The following is a 14,517-nucleotide window of genomic DNA, read 5'->3' on the forward strand; positions in this document are numbered from 1 at the left end:
TCCTTCTTCAGGAGAAGGACAGTTCAGAGGCAGTTTACCCAGGGTAAAAGGACAGTTTACCCTGGTGTGAGTCTAAGGTACATGGACTTCTTAGGTTCTCCATAGAGGTTTCCAGCTTCCAGTACTTTATTTCAAACTCCAGTGTCCCTCAGAATGAACGTTACCACACAGGGAACTTCTCTCTGAATTGGGCTGAACTTGGAGCAGCCGCCTTAGATGCCAAACCTAGATGCACCTCTGTGATGCTCACCGGGCCATTTCACAGAGCACTCCGTCCCCACCCCCAGCTTCACTTGCGGTCACTTCCTCCTTCTCCTCTCCAAGGAGGGATACAGTTCAAATGTCACCTCTGGCTCATAGCTTCCTTCTGTACAAAACAGGACGCCTGAGGCCTAAGTGGCACTTTATCCCAGCGGTGCTTTCAGGAGCTGGGCAGATCTGGCTGTGCATCCAGGAACCTATGGACAGGCTGCCTCTGTCAGTTTGCTTTTGCAAAGACCATGAATCAGTTTTCCCAATAGTTTTGTGACATCAGTCATTTATCCTCTTGATAGGGTCGGACAAGTCAGATGCTCTCCGAGGTCGCTGCCCACTCTGCCATACATTGTGTTTTTGTGCTTTGCTTTCAGTGGAAGAGGTGCTGATGGGGCAAATCTGTTCTCTTCTGTCCAACTAATGAGTGTTCTGTCTGAGTTGTTGGAAAGAGGGCTGCTGGAGTGGAAAGGAGGAGGGAGAGAGAGGAGAGAGAAGAGATTTGCTTCTCTCCGCCCTGGCACAGGAATGGGGATGAGTTGGACAGCTGGGCTCACATCCGGCCCAATGGCCACCTTCAACTTTACCTCATAATCCCAGGCTTGACAATTTTAGGTCAGCGGTCCCGGCTGTGCTGTGAACGATTTGAAAAAAAAAACATGACCATGGAGTTCAGTTCAGTCTAGTCGTACAGAAAGCGACATTTAGCACAGGTGCCTCCTAGGACTGTGTGGTCTGCACCTCCCGTCACTGATTTTCCTGGAGGGTGAGCATCCAGCTCCTTTGAAGCCTATTTTGAAATCCTTCTCAATGGAATTTTGAAAGATGACTTGGGTCTGTTATTAGGCCATTGGCAACTGTAGGAGAGTCAGGACCCAGTGACGGCCCAGCTGGCAGTGCCCTGGACACTGTTCATGGAGATTTAGTGTTTCTGGTCATTTTCTTTGGTGCACGTTTTCTTCACTAAGTTTGGCATACGAGGCTCTCTCACCCATTACCTTTCTCCCCAGGCAGCACACCCTGTCTCATCTTTTCAGAGGTCTGGACTTGCTGATGTTCTTTTCCTTTTGCCATTGGACAATTGCAAGGAGCAGGGATTCTCTGCAGAGCAACCACCTAATTCTTGCTGTTGCCAGCTTGATCTATTATAAGAATGATGGTCTGGAAGCTCGGGAAATCTTTCATAAACTCTTTCTTGAACTCTGCCTTACTAACTGGTCACCAACCTAAACTTCATTTCATTAAAGGAATCAACATGCTCTCATTCTGAAATGTTTTCAGCTGCTACTGTAACTCACATTTACTCAGAACTCATTGTTGCCTCCATTTTCACCTAACCTCATGGTGCGTGGTAAAACTCTGAAAATGTGATTCAGCCCTCTGCGCCATCCACCAATTAATTTTCATTGACCACAAGACTCTGCGTGGCTGTCACCAGGTTCATCTCATTCCCCAGCTATAACAAGTTGCTATCTGACTGTTGATTAATCCTTCGGGAGCCTTGGATTCAGTCTTCTCTTTGGGGTCTTTTCTTTTCAGACATGGATCCTACAAAAGTCTGCACTGGGAAGGGAGCCGTGACTCTCCGGGCATCGTCCTCCTACCAGGAAACCCCAAGCAGTAGCCCCGTGAGCCCTCCGGAAACCCTGCAGCATGAAAGCAAACCAGGTGTGCTACCCGTGGGACTGGGGGCAGGTGTTCAAAGCCATGTGGGATAGTCGTAGATTTATCAGCGGCCTCCTGATTCTCCCAGGGGGCCCTGCGACAGTCAGCTCCTTGTCCCACCTGTGATGGGTAGTGATCAGTGCTCTCACCTGATAGGTACTCACTTGCTTCAGGCAAGGGCACAGCAGCAACCACCACTTTATTTCAGCTTTTGCTGGAACAGATGAGCAGAAACCCTGTTACAGAGCTGGTGGCTCTGCAGACTGCACTGGTGAGGATAGAGATGGCTTAGGGGCATGGGGAGGGAATGGTGACATGGGCTAGCAGTTAGGTGTCTCCAAGCCCATCCCCACTTCTGAGAGCTTGGCTGTGGCTGGCCAGGCAGGACTGCGGCTGGGAAGAAGCCAGAGGGAGACTGAGATGTGCAGGCAGCTGACTGACCTGGCTCCCAGGAAAGCAGAGGTGCAGCAGGGCTCAGGATTGGGGTGGTGACCTGGCAGCTGAGGGGACGGGATCAAAAGAGCAGTTCTGAGGCCAGTGTGCACTAGGTGTGAAGGGAGACAAAAGAAGCTGGTCTGAAGCCCACCTCCCCACCCTGCCCCATCACTCAGGAAGCCTGGGTGTCTAGAGCATGGCGTTGAGGTTTAGGCCTGTGACTTTGGAACCTGATAGATCTGTGTTCAAGTCCTGTTAGCTGTGCAACCTTGGACGAGATATTTACTCTCAACTCTAGTGATCTCATTTGTACAATGGGGTCGATGACTGCATCTGTCTTGTGGCATCATTGTGAGGATGAAATATGTAAAATGATTTGCACCACATCTGGTGGCACAGAATGAGCTATTAGACGGTTTTGATTGTGATGATTTTGGGCTCTCTGGAGAGGGCTCATGTCACAGCCTAGGTGTCCTGGGAGTTAGGAGACACTGACTGTGAGGTTCCACAGGCACAATTAGTGCGGGGTGGGGCAGCCCCTCTTCACACCGTGGGGTGGTGAGTGGTTCTCACGCTTGAGCTACACCAGAATCACCTGGAGTAAAAAGACCAGTTCTTGGGCCCAGGCCAAAGCTTTAGAATTTATGATTCCCATTTGTGGGCCTGGTGTAGGGTCCGAGGTTTTGCGTTTCTGACAGGTTCCCAGGCCATGCTGATGCTGCTGGTCCAAGGACCACATATGAGAACTACTGCTCTAGGGGATGGGAGTTTTCTTTCTTTCTTGAAGGAAATAAAGGGAGAAAGGAATTGGGGTGACGACCACTCCCTTGGGACCAAAGAGGATAGGAAGTGTGGCATGAAAACTCTGATACAGTGGGGGGAACAGTGTGTTGTGTATGGTGGAATTATGTAGGAGGGACATGGTCAGTGCCCAGCATCGTGGGAACTGGCCTTCTTCCTGTCCCAGCTACCAGTAACAGGTGCCAAGGCAGATGCCCAAGGATGAGGCCAGGTGGGGTTTGAGCACAGGCCCCATTCTAGTCATATTGATCCATGTTTCTCTGTTGGCTCAGGAAGTGCATGAGTGACCTCTAGCACTATAAGTCAAAAGTAGCCCTAGATTCCTGAACCCAGTAGATTTCTGAATCCACATCTGACTTGCTCCACCGTGGTTTGCCATCTCCAGAAAAGGGGTGCCAAGGAGTGAAGGCAAAATAATTATTTCCTAAAACAAGTCTAATCCAGGCTCATCAGGCCTAATTGGGAAGATCCAGATCCTAAGCTAGAAGGCATTTGGAGAAGAGAGAATCTCAAACAGTAGTTAAAAAGAAAAACCATTCCACAGCCCAACAGCCCAATAGAATGACCTGTATCAATGGACTGGCCCTTCCTCTGGTGGTGAATGAGAGTGGTGAATGAAAGGAGACGGAGCCTGGAGCTCCCCCTGGTGGTCCCAGTGTGGCACTTACAGAATGCAAATGCTACTCTACCGTCTGTAGGTTTTCACTATCATACTGTGCAGTGATTTGAGGCACTTTAGGAGGCTCTCTCTAGTTCCCAAATCATTCTATATCTTATAAATTTCTAACACCTAATGTGGGTGGAAAAATATGTTTTAAAATGCAACTGCTCTGAAGAATTAGGGGATAGCTATCAGCCATTTACACCTTACAGTAAATTAATCTTAGATTATTTTCCTCCTGGTAAATTGAGATCACTGAATTCAAATCATTCATTCAGAAATTCATTTAGCATCATCTCTGTGCCAGGCACTAAATGAGTCACTGGGAATTGTGATGAGTAGTGGGGAGAAAGGAGGAAAAGGAGGAGTAATTCTGGGTGCATTAGATGAGGACAAAAGATATTTGTTGCAATGAAAGAGTCAGGTATGAGCCTCTAGTCCACAACCGAGCTTTCTGACCGTGGGTAGGTCACATCTTTGAAGTACACATGAAGTATGAGGGACTTGAGCAAGATAGTTTCCAAGCCTTTTTAGTTCCAAATTGCTCTGTGACCTTGAGAAGTTTGGAAATTTACCTGAGAAATTGAATCCCATTCACTAGAGGCAAATTTAGGATTGTACACTAGGGAAGTTTGGGTGGAAGGGAGTAGCTGGGTTTGAGTCGAGGAGGGAAACCCCCATACTGATTAAGAGTAGACAATGGGCAGGAATTCGATAACACTGGAGGTGAGGTTAAAAGGATGTGACTCTAGAGACGGGACCTTCAGGACTGGGGATCTTGTCCTCTTACCCTACTGCTCATTGTCCAGCATCCTGCTGGCTCTTGACTGTGGCTATGTCCTTGTGGCTCCCAAGTCCTCCTGTCATCTTTGCCTACTCCCTGTATCTGAGCCTCTGGAGAGAGAACTTGCTGGCCCACACCAGTCTGCACTCCTGTCCTGGGGCCCAGGAGCCCCTGAGCCTTGACCGGCCTCATGAAAACAGTTCTCAGCAGTATTTGCAGACATTCATGCCCAGCCTGGACTGGGAGCCCAAGTGAGTGGCTCTTGCCAAGATCGGCAAGCTTCCTACTCCCAGTGTCTTCACAGATAGCCAATGTCAGATAGCATCCAGCTCCCTCCCTTATCACCTGGGCCAGCTTCTGTCCCCCAGCTTCTGTCTGCCCCCTGTCTGGCTTGCTTCCTGGCTTTACCGCCTTCTTCCAACCCTATAGGTCCCCGAGTTGCTGATCATTTGCCTAGGCTGGAAGCGCTAGTCTTGTACTACTGCCCAGCACCTATGTCCTGATTTATTTCCTTAAATGGCCCTTCGACACCCACATTTCATAGGTATCCCCTATTTCCAGTCCTTATTCCAATTCTCTCATCCTGTGAAAGATGGTCTAGTTCACAAGTCAATAGTCCTTACTATCTTTGTGACGTGGGCAAATCACTCAACCTTAGAGAGTTTCAGTTTCTTCATTTGTAAAATGGGGATGATCTTACTAAAGTTGTTGGGAATTCAGTGAACTCTTTCATACCAACCTTTAGCACAGTTGCAGGCATACAGCAGGTGCTCTTTCATGGTAACTATTCTAGCTACTGCAGCTCAAGAGGTTCCTTAAAGACTTGCACTATTTCAGTTAGAGGCCAAGAGCACCTTGACCCATGTGCTGGCAGTGGAAATGAAGAGCAGAGGCCAAAGGTAAGTGTATTTGGAAGAGTGAAATGCGGGGCTCAGTGCAGTGTGTTTAAGGAGCGTGGGGAGGTAGGAATCTGCTGACCAGGAGAATAATCGGCACTCATGGAGATGGTGGATTGGTGAAGGGAGCTGAAGGAATGTTGAATTCCATTTTTTAATGTGTTGAGGTTTTTCGAGGGGGTGAGATAAAGACTTCCAGGAGGAGGTTTCTAATAGGCATTTGGAAATTTGGAGTCCAGCTGTAGATTTGGGAGCCATCTGCATCCAAGTGAACATTGAGAGAATGGAGATACCCTCTGAGGTGCAGTGACAGGCATAGAGAGCCCTTGGAGTTGCCCAGTTTAAAGCCGCCATCCAGACACCTGCCCTCAGTGGTTGCTTGACTATGGATCCCTGTTCGTGGCTTCCTCCTAATCTCTGACTATGGCTTCCTCCTAATCTCTGACTGTGGACCTTGGTCTCTGGATCAGAACCATCTGGAAAGAACTGTAGTAGTCTTAGTGTTAACTCCCTGCCCCTGAGAGAGGCATTACCTTAACCCTGCTTCCTGACGGCATTGCTTGGCCAGGTCTGGGTTTTGGCTCTGTTGGTTCAGAGTGACTCCACCCATGTCCCCAGGTCAGGGTCTTTTTACTTAAGAGGAGACAGGGAGTCTAAACTGGTGGTGGATGTGATACCAGGCTTCCTGTCTGGTACAGCCTGAAGACCATCAAGCCCTGTAGTCTGACTTAAAAGCCAAAATCAAGTTCAATCCTTATATTTTGTTAATTCTGTGCCAGTTGACTCCAGTCCTTCCTGTCTGATTCTTGATGAACAAGTTAACTTTGGACGTAAAGATTCTTGGGCCTGCAGTCAACTCATTTCCTCTAGTTTGATTCTCACATTTGCTCTCCAGAAATGGCAGTAGCAAACAGGTATCATGAGAAAATTAACATTGAAGCAGTTGTTAAAGACACTTCCTACCTCCATTAACTCAGAATCCTTTTTATGAGCACGTATATGAGAATTAGGGCCCATTGAGAAAATGGACGGAAAAGTCCCCACAAGAGAACATCCTCACTTCTGACACTAACTCCAAGTTTAGGGGATTCGCAAAACCATCCTCAGCTTTGATAATTTGCTAGAAGGACTCAAAGAACTCATCAAAAGCTATTATACTCATAGTTATGGTTATGGTTATGGTCACTGGGTCTCCAGTACATAGGCATTATCCATTTTCCTCGTATAGCAGACACCACTTTCCAGTCCCTTAGGGTGCTGAGCTCAAAGCCCCCACCTAAATCATGTTATTGGTGTGGCACAAAAATACTGCTATCAGGATGACATTCCAAGGGCTTAGACATTAAGGCCAGAAGCCAGAGGGCAAAGACCAGACATCTTTTTGTTGGGTAAGGTTAAGTTCTTTACCATGCAACACTAATAAAAAATAAACCCAAAAAGTTTTAAACACTTTTAACATCTCTCATCTCTTGGCTACTCTACCAGAACACATCGGCTCAGACTCAGTGAAAGTTATCCTAAGATCCCAAAAACTGATCAGCAAAACAACTTTGGAACAGACCAGAATGAAATTAGCACAGAATGAGGTACAACAAAATATCAGGAGGCCGTGGCTACAGGCCAGTAAAGATTGTCTGTAAAGAACAGATGGAGGAAAAGATAAGGTAAAAGAAATTACCCTTCTCCTGGGAAAGCTCAGTCTCTTCAGAGCTAAGGTCCAACTTTCCAAGGCCCTCTTCCCCCTCAGGAGCTCTGAGGTAATATTTATTAAAAGAAGCATTTTGACAGTCTCCTCAACCAAAAGTTAATCATCGATGATTATGTATATAAAATTTCACATGCTGCGCTCAGGCACATAATGGCCCTGGACTGCTACCAACCTTCAAGGATCAAAAGACGAGGTAACAGGTGAAGGGTGATAAAACATGAGAAACAGCTCTCCTTAAAAAGGAAGAGAAGAATGCTTAGAGAGGTCTTGGGAGATGCCTTTCGTGGGGCAGGGGAGGGGAACCATTTTAATGACTTGGAATGGGAAGAAAAAGTGGGTCGATCCTCCAGGACATTATGTTCTTGAAGCTATTTATCAAAAGAATGTCAGAAGTCGGCAACTCTAATTTATTTCTATATCTGGGGAAAATGTTTTTCTTATGTTTTGGATTCTGAGTTTACTAAGCACACACTCTATGCCAGATAGTTCCATTTGGTCCTCATGACTCAAAAAAGGTAGATATCACATTTCACAAATGAGTCATTTGCTGCAGTCTGATACCAACGTGATCGCCCCTTTATGTTACCTGGAGCTTTGGAGGGACAGGCTCATCTCAGTTTTCCACAACACATGTGTTTGTCCTGTCACCTGACAATCCAAGAGGGGGCAAAATAAAGCACCCCAAAATCCATGCACAAAGCTCATCCTTCTTGGATAGCCCCTCACTCAGAACCTATCGATATTTAGTATAGGTGTAAATGTGATATGTTTGATAGAATGACTTGACAAAGGTGGACTAGAAATAACAACTTAGAAAGGAAGATGGGACAGTAAATGTGATAGGTGCAGGGGAGGAGGGAGAACTATTGTCACAATGTGTCACCTGGTGTTTGAGGACCTGTCAGGTGTGAGGAAATCTCTGGGCCAAGGTTCTGGGTGGATACAACAGAGTGTGTTAAAAATGGTCACTTTGAGGATACTTCACACACCTGATCGCTGGATCTTCAGCAACCCTGAGAGGTGTACATATTTATAGATGAGAAAAGTGAAGTTTAGCATGATTAACAGCTTGCCCTTGGTCACACAAGCCAGTACATTGCAGTAATGTGAGCAAAATTCAAGTCCTGTAAATTTCTCAACTCATGTGGTTGGGAAGAGAAGACAAATCCCTATGAATTAATTGTCCATGAGAGGGGTAAAAGTGTAACAGGCAACCTGCTAACGGATTATACAGTGGAAACACGTTATAAAAACTCTGTCTTAAGGGGAAAAAATACGCAAAAATGGATACAGTTAGTTTTCCAGAATAAAGATGTTTTTAAGTATTCCTTATATCAGTGGTTCTCAAAGTATGAGCTGTGGACCATCAGCCTTAGCATCCCCTGGGACCATGTTAGAAATGTAAATTTTCAGATCTCCCCTCCCATTCACTGAGTCAGAAACTCTGAGGATGGGACCCAGCAGTCTATTTTAACAAGGCTTCCTTCCCTGTGATTTTGATGCAGCTACACTAACTGCCTCGCCTTCTTTTGCTCTGACATGTTTTTGGCTCCTACTACCGCTTTGGAATGTAGTCTTTACTTTGTGGCTGATGGTGGAGTTGGTGGCTGTGGATGGTGGACAGAGCACTATACTTCATTCTGGAGATCTGGACAGACAGCTTGGTCGTTTCCTGGATGTGTGACTTTGGGCAAGTCGGTTGGCCTTTCTGTTTCCTCATCCATGAAGTAGAGTGAGGATCTACCTACGGACTGGTTGTGTATACTGAATTAAATACTGAATAGGTGCAAAAACTGATTAATTGTGTCTGGCACTCAGAAGAGTGTTCAATAAATGGAAATCTCAGCTTGACATCTGGAAGGCCCACGTCTAGTCCTTGAGAGGATCACACTGAAATTGAGACGTGGGCTGTTAGAGCTGCAATATTATTCACTCTTTATCTCTATATAGGGTAATACAAGGGTAGGCACCCAGGGAGTTAAGGGATTGGCTAGATCAGGGGTTGGGCAGACTATGACCCATAGCCAGATCTGGCCTATGTTTATTTTTAAATAGCCCATGAACTATGAATGGTGTGTGTATATGTATGTATATATCTGTATGTACATGTGTGTATATGTATATATATTAGTGTGTATATGTATGTACATATACATATACATATATATATTAGGCTTTCACCTGGGATCTTTCAGCAGGTTTTTATATTTTTAAACAGTCGAAAGAAAAATTAAAAGAAAAATAGTCTATGCCACATGAAAATTATAAGAAATTCAAATTTGTGTCCATAAATAAAGGTGTTTTGGGACATAGCCATGCTCATTCATTTACATATCATCTGTGTCTGCTCTTGTGCTGCAACGGAAGAGTTGAATAGTTGTGACTTATACCACATGGCCCTCAAAGCCTAAACTATTTACTGTCTGGCGCTTTATTAACAAAGCTTCTCGACCCCTGGGCTAGACTGAGGATAGAGAATAGGGAGATGATGTGGACGATGATAAGAGCAGACATTTTCTGAGCTCTGCCAGGCACTGTGCTAAGCATTTTTCATGCATTGTATTATTGAATTCTTATAACAACCCTTATAAAGCAGGCATTATTATTACCTCCATTTTTCACATGGGGAAACTGAGTCTTATAACTTGCCCAGGGTCACAGAACCTGTAGGTAGTGGAGCCAGGATTTGAATTGAGGTCCATCTGCCTTCCCAGCCAAGCTCTTAACCATCGTGCTCTGCTGCCTCGTGGTGTTAGTGAGTCGGGTTAGAGGAGGCTTCACGTCTCAGATGCATCGGACAGTGGCTGGGAGCGCAGGGTGACGGCCTGCTGAAGGGACACAAAGGTGCCTTATAGTGTGAGGAGAACTCAGGAAAGGTGATTAGATTTTGCAATGTTTATGTGGCTCATTTAACAGAAAGAAGAAAAGCAGGCGAGGAGAAAAAAAAGTCCTTACCACAGCAGATACCTCTGCACTTAAATCATGTTTTCCCCGTAACCCAGCACCCACAGCCACGGAAAAAGTGCTTATCTACGTCCCCCTCTCCTTGGTCTGTTAATTAGCCCAGCCTGCTAATGAAGCGGTCGTTCTGAGCCCAATTCAAGCTTGAGGAAAGAGAATGAGAGTTACTGAGCAGGGATTGGACAGTAGAGTTCTCTTGCCTTTTAGTCTGTAAAATAAGAATGTCAAGGAACAATTGTTTCTTCACTGCTGTGAATGTGAGCCTTGTGTTTTCAAAGGTCAGCACCCGTGAACATCATGGTTTAGAGTGGGTTCCTATGGTAATCAGGCCAGCGTGACTGAGGGCATTTTGTGTCAGGCAACGGGGCTCTGGATTTTCATCCTTCTATGCAATGCACACTTGTTTCCTGCAAATGTAACCATTTCTGTCTACCCCATCCCCTTTTTTTTCCTTGTTTTTATCTTTTCTGCACCACACAGTTCTGGAGTCAGAGAATTTCTCAGCAGGTATGGTTACTCTTGCATTCTTTCTCTTCCTGCTTTCCTCCAGGAACCCTTCAATTAGTGGGGAACCAGGGAGTGTTGTTCCTTGTGAGTGAGGGGATTTTTTTTTTTTTCCATCTCAGATGAGTGGAGGCTTTCTTCCAATGCTGATGCCAATGGGAACGCCCAGCCCTCTTCACTCGCTGCCAAGGGCTACAGAAGTGTGCATCCCAACCTTCTTTCCGACAAGCCCCAGGTAGGCGTGTGCCCAAGGGTGGGGCGCGGACTGGTAAATGATGCCTGTTTTTAAGTCTTTTAGCTTTGATTTGTGACTTCCAGCTTGCTCAGCTGGATAATGGACTGGGTTTAGGGTCGCGTTGTTGGCCAGCTCTGGAAAGGCTCCGGAAGGACCAGGGTCCGTGAGAAGCTGGGGTCGAGGGAAGCAGAGGCATGGGGTGCACATTGGAAATATGGGCCCGATGTTTTCTAGGTTTGAACTGTATTTGGAAATGTTCTGAAACGGAATCCATTTAGCTTTGAATAATCGGGGAAAGTTCTGCGCCTGTTAGTTAAAAACTCTTTAGAGTGTAATATTCAAGAAGAATACACACTTGTGTTTATTCCATTAATTTGCTGCAGTTGGGGCTCTAAGAGTTCCAGCAACTCTATCCTTATAGATTAAGATCAGGTCGCTGTAACCAGACCCTTATCCTGCAGCCAGGCACAGACACCCCTGGAAGTGGGAATGACAACACAGTGGGGTTTAAACCGCCTAGCTCTACCCTGCAAAAGAAAATCCCTCGAGGTGTACAACTAGCATTAGGGATAATTTTGCTTAAGTCTTTCCCCCTGGGTTGTTTTCCTGATCTTTCTTCCTTCTTCTCCCTGTGGCTACTTTGCATTCTCATGAAAGGAATAGCCCCTATTTTAATTCAGACTGTCCGTGAAGAGTGTTTTTACTTTAGAGGAGCCATATCCATGGAAGGGGGCCATTCTTTGTCTCAAAGGAAGCTGTGCTGCCCAAAATCCGTTGCAGAAACGCATTCCTAGTATGATCCCCTTTCCTGTGCCTGCCTTCTGTGAAGGGGCTCCCCGAACTCATGAGCATTTGGGAATTCTCCACGGCCTTCCTGGCCCCACCCCCCTTCTCCACTGATTCTCTGGTTCCTGTTCCTGAGGACATAAAATTGCACTGGCCCCTGAAATGAAACCGGGTCAGAGACGACGTCTTCTTCCTCCCTGCAGACACACGTCTTCTCAGGCTTCGGGCTGGCACTTAACGGTCGGCCGTGTGTACTGAGCAGCACCACTGAGCCTTTCTGCCCCTCTGTGGCTTTGCCTCCCTTAGTACAGCGATGCGCATACGGGGCCACTGCTTAGACCAGGAGCTGCACAGGTGCCTGGCCTCCTCCTTAGACACGGGGACTTGGAAGGTCAGTTGTCCAGTAAATGACTTGCCATAGTTTTCCGTTCCTAAGACCTTCCCCAGTGTATGAGTGCGCTGGCTGGGGCAGACAGGCTTCCTTCTCAGCTGCCTCGAGAATGGAGACAGTTGGCTCTGTCCGGGTTAGGAAGCAGTGCTGATGAATTCGAAGCACATCCTTTTCCACTATCAATGACTTAGCTCAAGGGTAACTTTCTAATTCTTTTTGATTTCTTAAACAGCTCTTCAAAAGAGATGATTTAAAAAGCATGTGAAGTAAATAAAAATTTCTTTAAACGCATTTATTTATCACAGCTTTATTGAACTCCTGTTGTATTCAGATCACTGTGTTAAACATTGTCCTCGAGGGTGAGCCTTGTAATAAGGGTGAACATCCTGTAATAAGGGTGAATAGCATAGTTTCCTATCTCTTACTATCTTAAAATTTTTCTTTTTACTAGGGCGTCTTAAATGGAAATTGGTAAATTGCTCATGTAGAGGTTTTTCTATATTTTTAGTGTAAAATTGGCCATCCAAAGTGCAAGCAACTTTAAGTCATGCATTACCTCTTGAAATTTTCTGAATGCAAAAATGACTTCTTGTCTATACAGCCATTGCCAGAGCTATAAGCTATATATAGTCATTGCCAGAGCTATAAATATACACTGGCTGACACAAAGCCAGGGTAGGTTGGGGTCTACCCTGCCTTGGTTTCAGCTGACGAAAGCTCTCAGACCCCTGCAGGCCTAGCATCTCCTCATAAGGACTGAGTTGGGGTCCAGGAGACTCATGGGGCAGGGGGCTGTCTTCTGATGTTCCCGTAGGTGGCCTTTCCTCCTACCAGCCTGGACCTCACCCCCAGTAACAAGGGGCCAGGACTGCCCTCTCGTTGACAACATCATCACGGTGGTCCCCAGTGGAGGTGGGGATTGGTAGTTTATGGAACTGTATAAACCAGGGACATATCAGATTCTTCCAAGCAGCCCCATTTTTTCACTGCCTCACTTTCTAAGAAGAGAAATGAAATGTCATTAGTATCCTGCTGAGGAGCATGCAAACAGTCTGTTTCCTGCAATGTTTACAATGAAACAGAAAGCAATTCCTTCCATGTAAAGTGACTTTGCCTGTCTACCTCCTTCTTTAGGACTAAAAGAAGCTTCAGGACAGGAAGGCTTTTGGCTCTGTATACATTGTCAACACTCTGGGGAAGCGTCCTCTTTATAGGGTCAAAGGCCTGGGAAGGCTTGCGTCTGATGTAATGCAGCTGTGGCACCATATATGGCCACAGCCAAATTAAGTTTAAAAACTCATTGAAATCGATTTCTATCTTTGGACAGGAAGGAATCACATGAAGGACACTCGAGCTCAAAGTAAAAGTAAATCTGAGCCTAATTCAAATTGTCTTTTACTTACCTCCCCGACAACCATTATCAACTTCCCCCTAGTCCCTTTGTGCGCATAGGCTGGTGTTTTGTTTCTAGAGAGCATCGTTTAGTCTGTAAACATGCCCCAACCTCCAGTGCGTTCACTGAAACCAAGCGAATACTCTGGAAGATTTTGCTCCTGGAAACTGCTGAAGAGGGGCTGTTCATTTTTTATTTTTGGCTGGTACATATGGCCACATTCCACTGTCACTGTCACTGTCATGGGCACCCTGTGAAAAAGATAGCATCAAGTTAACCTAGGATGCCCCAATAATTTCTTCTTCATCCAGGTTATTCGTAACTTGAAAACTGAATTTGTGAAGTGATCTAGACTCAAAACTCTTTTATTTCCCACCTATTCACCCTTGCTAACATTCCTTCCTCTTGCTGCTTGCATGCCACAAAAAAATATAAATAAAATGAAAAGCAACCTCAAAACAGACCCACACCCTTGCACCCTCCCAATTTTGGTCATAATCCATCTACTGGGATTGACCAAACCCTAACGTACCTCGCACATGCCATTTGGAGGAAGGTTCTGGTTTTCTTCCAGTATTGGGCTATCTTTAAAGATAGGGGCCAGTGAAGAACATCTAGGTGCCTTAGCTTGGGCTGCTGTAACAAAACATCATAGATGGGTGGCTTAAACAACAGACATTTGTTTCTCACAGTTCTGAAGGTCGAGAAGTCCAAGATCAAGGTGCTGGCCTACTCGGTTCCTGGTTAGGGCTCTCTTCCTGGCTTGTAGATGGCTGTCTTCTCACTATGTCCTCACGTGGTAGAGAGAGAGAGAGCTCTGTTCTCACCCCTTTCTTACAAAGACACCAATCCGATCATGGGGCTCACCCTCACGACCTGATCTAACTCTAACTGCTTCCCAAAAGCCCCACCTTTAAATATTGTTACTTACGGTTAGGTGCTCAGCATATGAATTTTGGCAGACACAGACATTCAGCCATAACACTAGGAAAATAAACTTATTGTGCAATTCCCAATGGAGCCACAAGTTGACATATGGCTCTCA

At 45.9% G+C, this 14,517-nt stretch overlaps 1 protein-coding gene across 17 annotated transcripts in view; it reads left to right on the top strand.

The window, feature by feature from the left end:
- Positions 1 to 14,517, top strand: part of SORBS1 (sorbin and SH3 domain containing 1) — a 211,496-nt gene that overhangs the window by 106,031 nt on the left and 90,948 nt on the right. For all 17 annotated transcript variants that reach the window (XM_039871670.1, XM_039871669.1, XM_039871671.1 and 14 more), the window contains 2 exons: positions 1,792 to 1,920; positions 10,790 to 10,902. In XM_039871670.1, the coding sequence (XP_039727604.1) occupies positions 1,792 to 1,920; positions 10,790 to 10,902 (242 nt within the window). The remainder of the gene's footprint in view (positions 1 to 1,791; positions 1,921 to 10,789; positions 10,903 to 14,517) is intronic.

Source organism: Pteropus medius, unplaced genomic scaffold (genome assembly GCF_902729225.1).
Source record: "Pteropus medius unplaced genomic scaffold, Ma_sr-lr_union100, whole genome shotgun sequence".
Lineage (NCBI taxonomy): Eukaryota > Metazoa > Chordata > Mammalia > Chiroptera > Pteropodidae > Pteropus > Pteropus medius.